The sequence below is a fragment of the Nanorana parkeri genome, unplaced genomic scaffold, assembly GCF_000935625.1.
Source record: "Nanorana parkeri isolate BGI_ZX_2015 unplaced genomic scaffold, ASM93562v1 scaffold1544, whole genome shotgun sequence".
NCBI lineage: Eukaryota > Metazoa > Chordata > Amphibia > Anura > Dicroglossidae > Nanorana > Nanorana parkeri.
In genome coordinates, this window is record NW_017307812.1 from 362,902 (window position 1) to 363,759 (window position 858).

The window sequence follows — 858 nt, forward strand, 5'->3', positions numbered from 1 at the left end:
GCACATGTATACACAAACACTACACGTTGCATATTGCCACGAACATCTGAGAGAGCAATAATTCCAGGGCCATTAATCACTGTTAGCACTAAACAGATGAGCGGTAAAAGCTTTTAAAGGGTCACCTATGGGAAATTTTGGGCATTGAAGTTTTTTTTGCGATTTTCACTGGCGAATGCAATTTTAAGGCTTGACATGTTTGGTATCTATTTACCCGGCGTGACCCCGTCTTTTATATTTTACAGAAATATTGGGTATTATATTATGTTTCTGTGCACTAAATTTAATTTTACTGTATTTTATCCTAAAATAACTGGTTTCATAAACATTTGCGCAAATACCGTGCGACTTAAAAAATTGCAACTAGCATCTTTTTATTCTACGTGGCCTGTTTTCAGAAAATATATCATTGGTGGTTTTGAAGCTGTTTTCTAGCCAAAAATTCAGATTTTATCATGTGTGTGCAAATGTAAGAAATTCCCCTGCAGGAAGTGATTTAAAGGGCACCTGCGTAATTACAGTAATGTTTAGTGATCAACCACTGACTCCTACACATGGTAACCATATTATCGTCTTTTTGTTTCTGCAGTACAACTACCAGAATGCAGGTGCCTGGAACTATGGACAGTATTACCATCCTCCTTCCACCTGATGACTTACCTTTTTTGATCTTAATATCCCTTTCACAACAGAAGTTGACCTAAGTTAAAAAAAGAAATGTGCTAATTTTGTCTTTCACTTTGGGGGAAGGTTTACGATACCTGAGAGTATCCAGGTTCTGAGCACTGTTTGTGATCTCATTCTGTTTCTGAAATTTACAGAAAGGAAGAAGAAAAAAATCCCCCCCAAAAAAGATTA

At 36.6% G+C, this 858-nt stretch overlaps 1 protein-coding gene across 2 annotated transcripts in view; it reads left to right on the forward strand.

Annotated features, from left to right (window-relative positions):
* Positions 1-659, forward strand: part of PRPF39 (pre-mRNA processing factor 39) — a 24,818-nt gene extending 24,159 nt beyond the window's left edge. For both annotated transcript variants that reach the window (XM_018570518.1, XM_018570517.1), the window contains exon 13: positions 590-659. In XM_018570518.1, coding sequence (XP_018426020.1) covers positions 590-652 — 63 coding nt within the window. In that variant the 3' untranslated portion in view covers positions 653-659. The remainder of the gene's footprint in view (positions 1-589) is intronic.
* Positions 660-858: the final 199 nt, after the last annotated feature.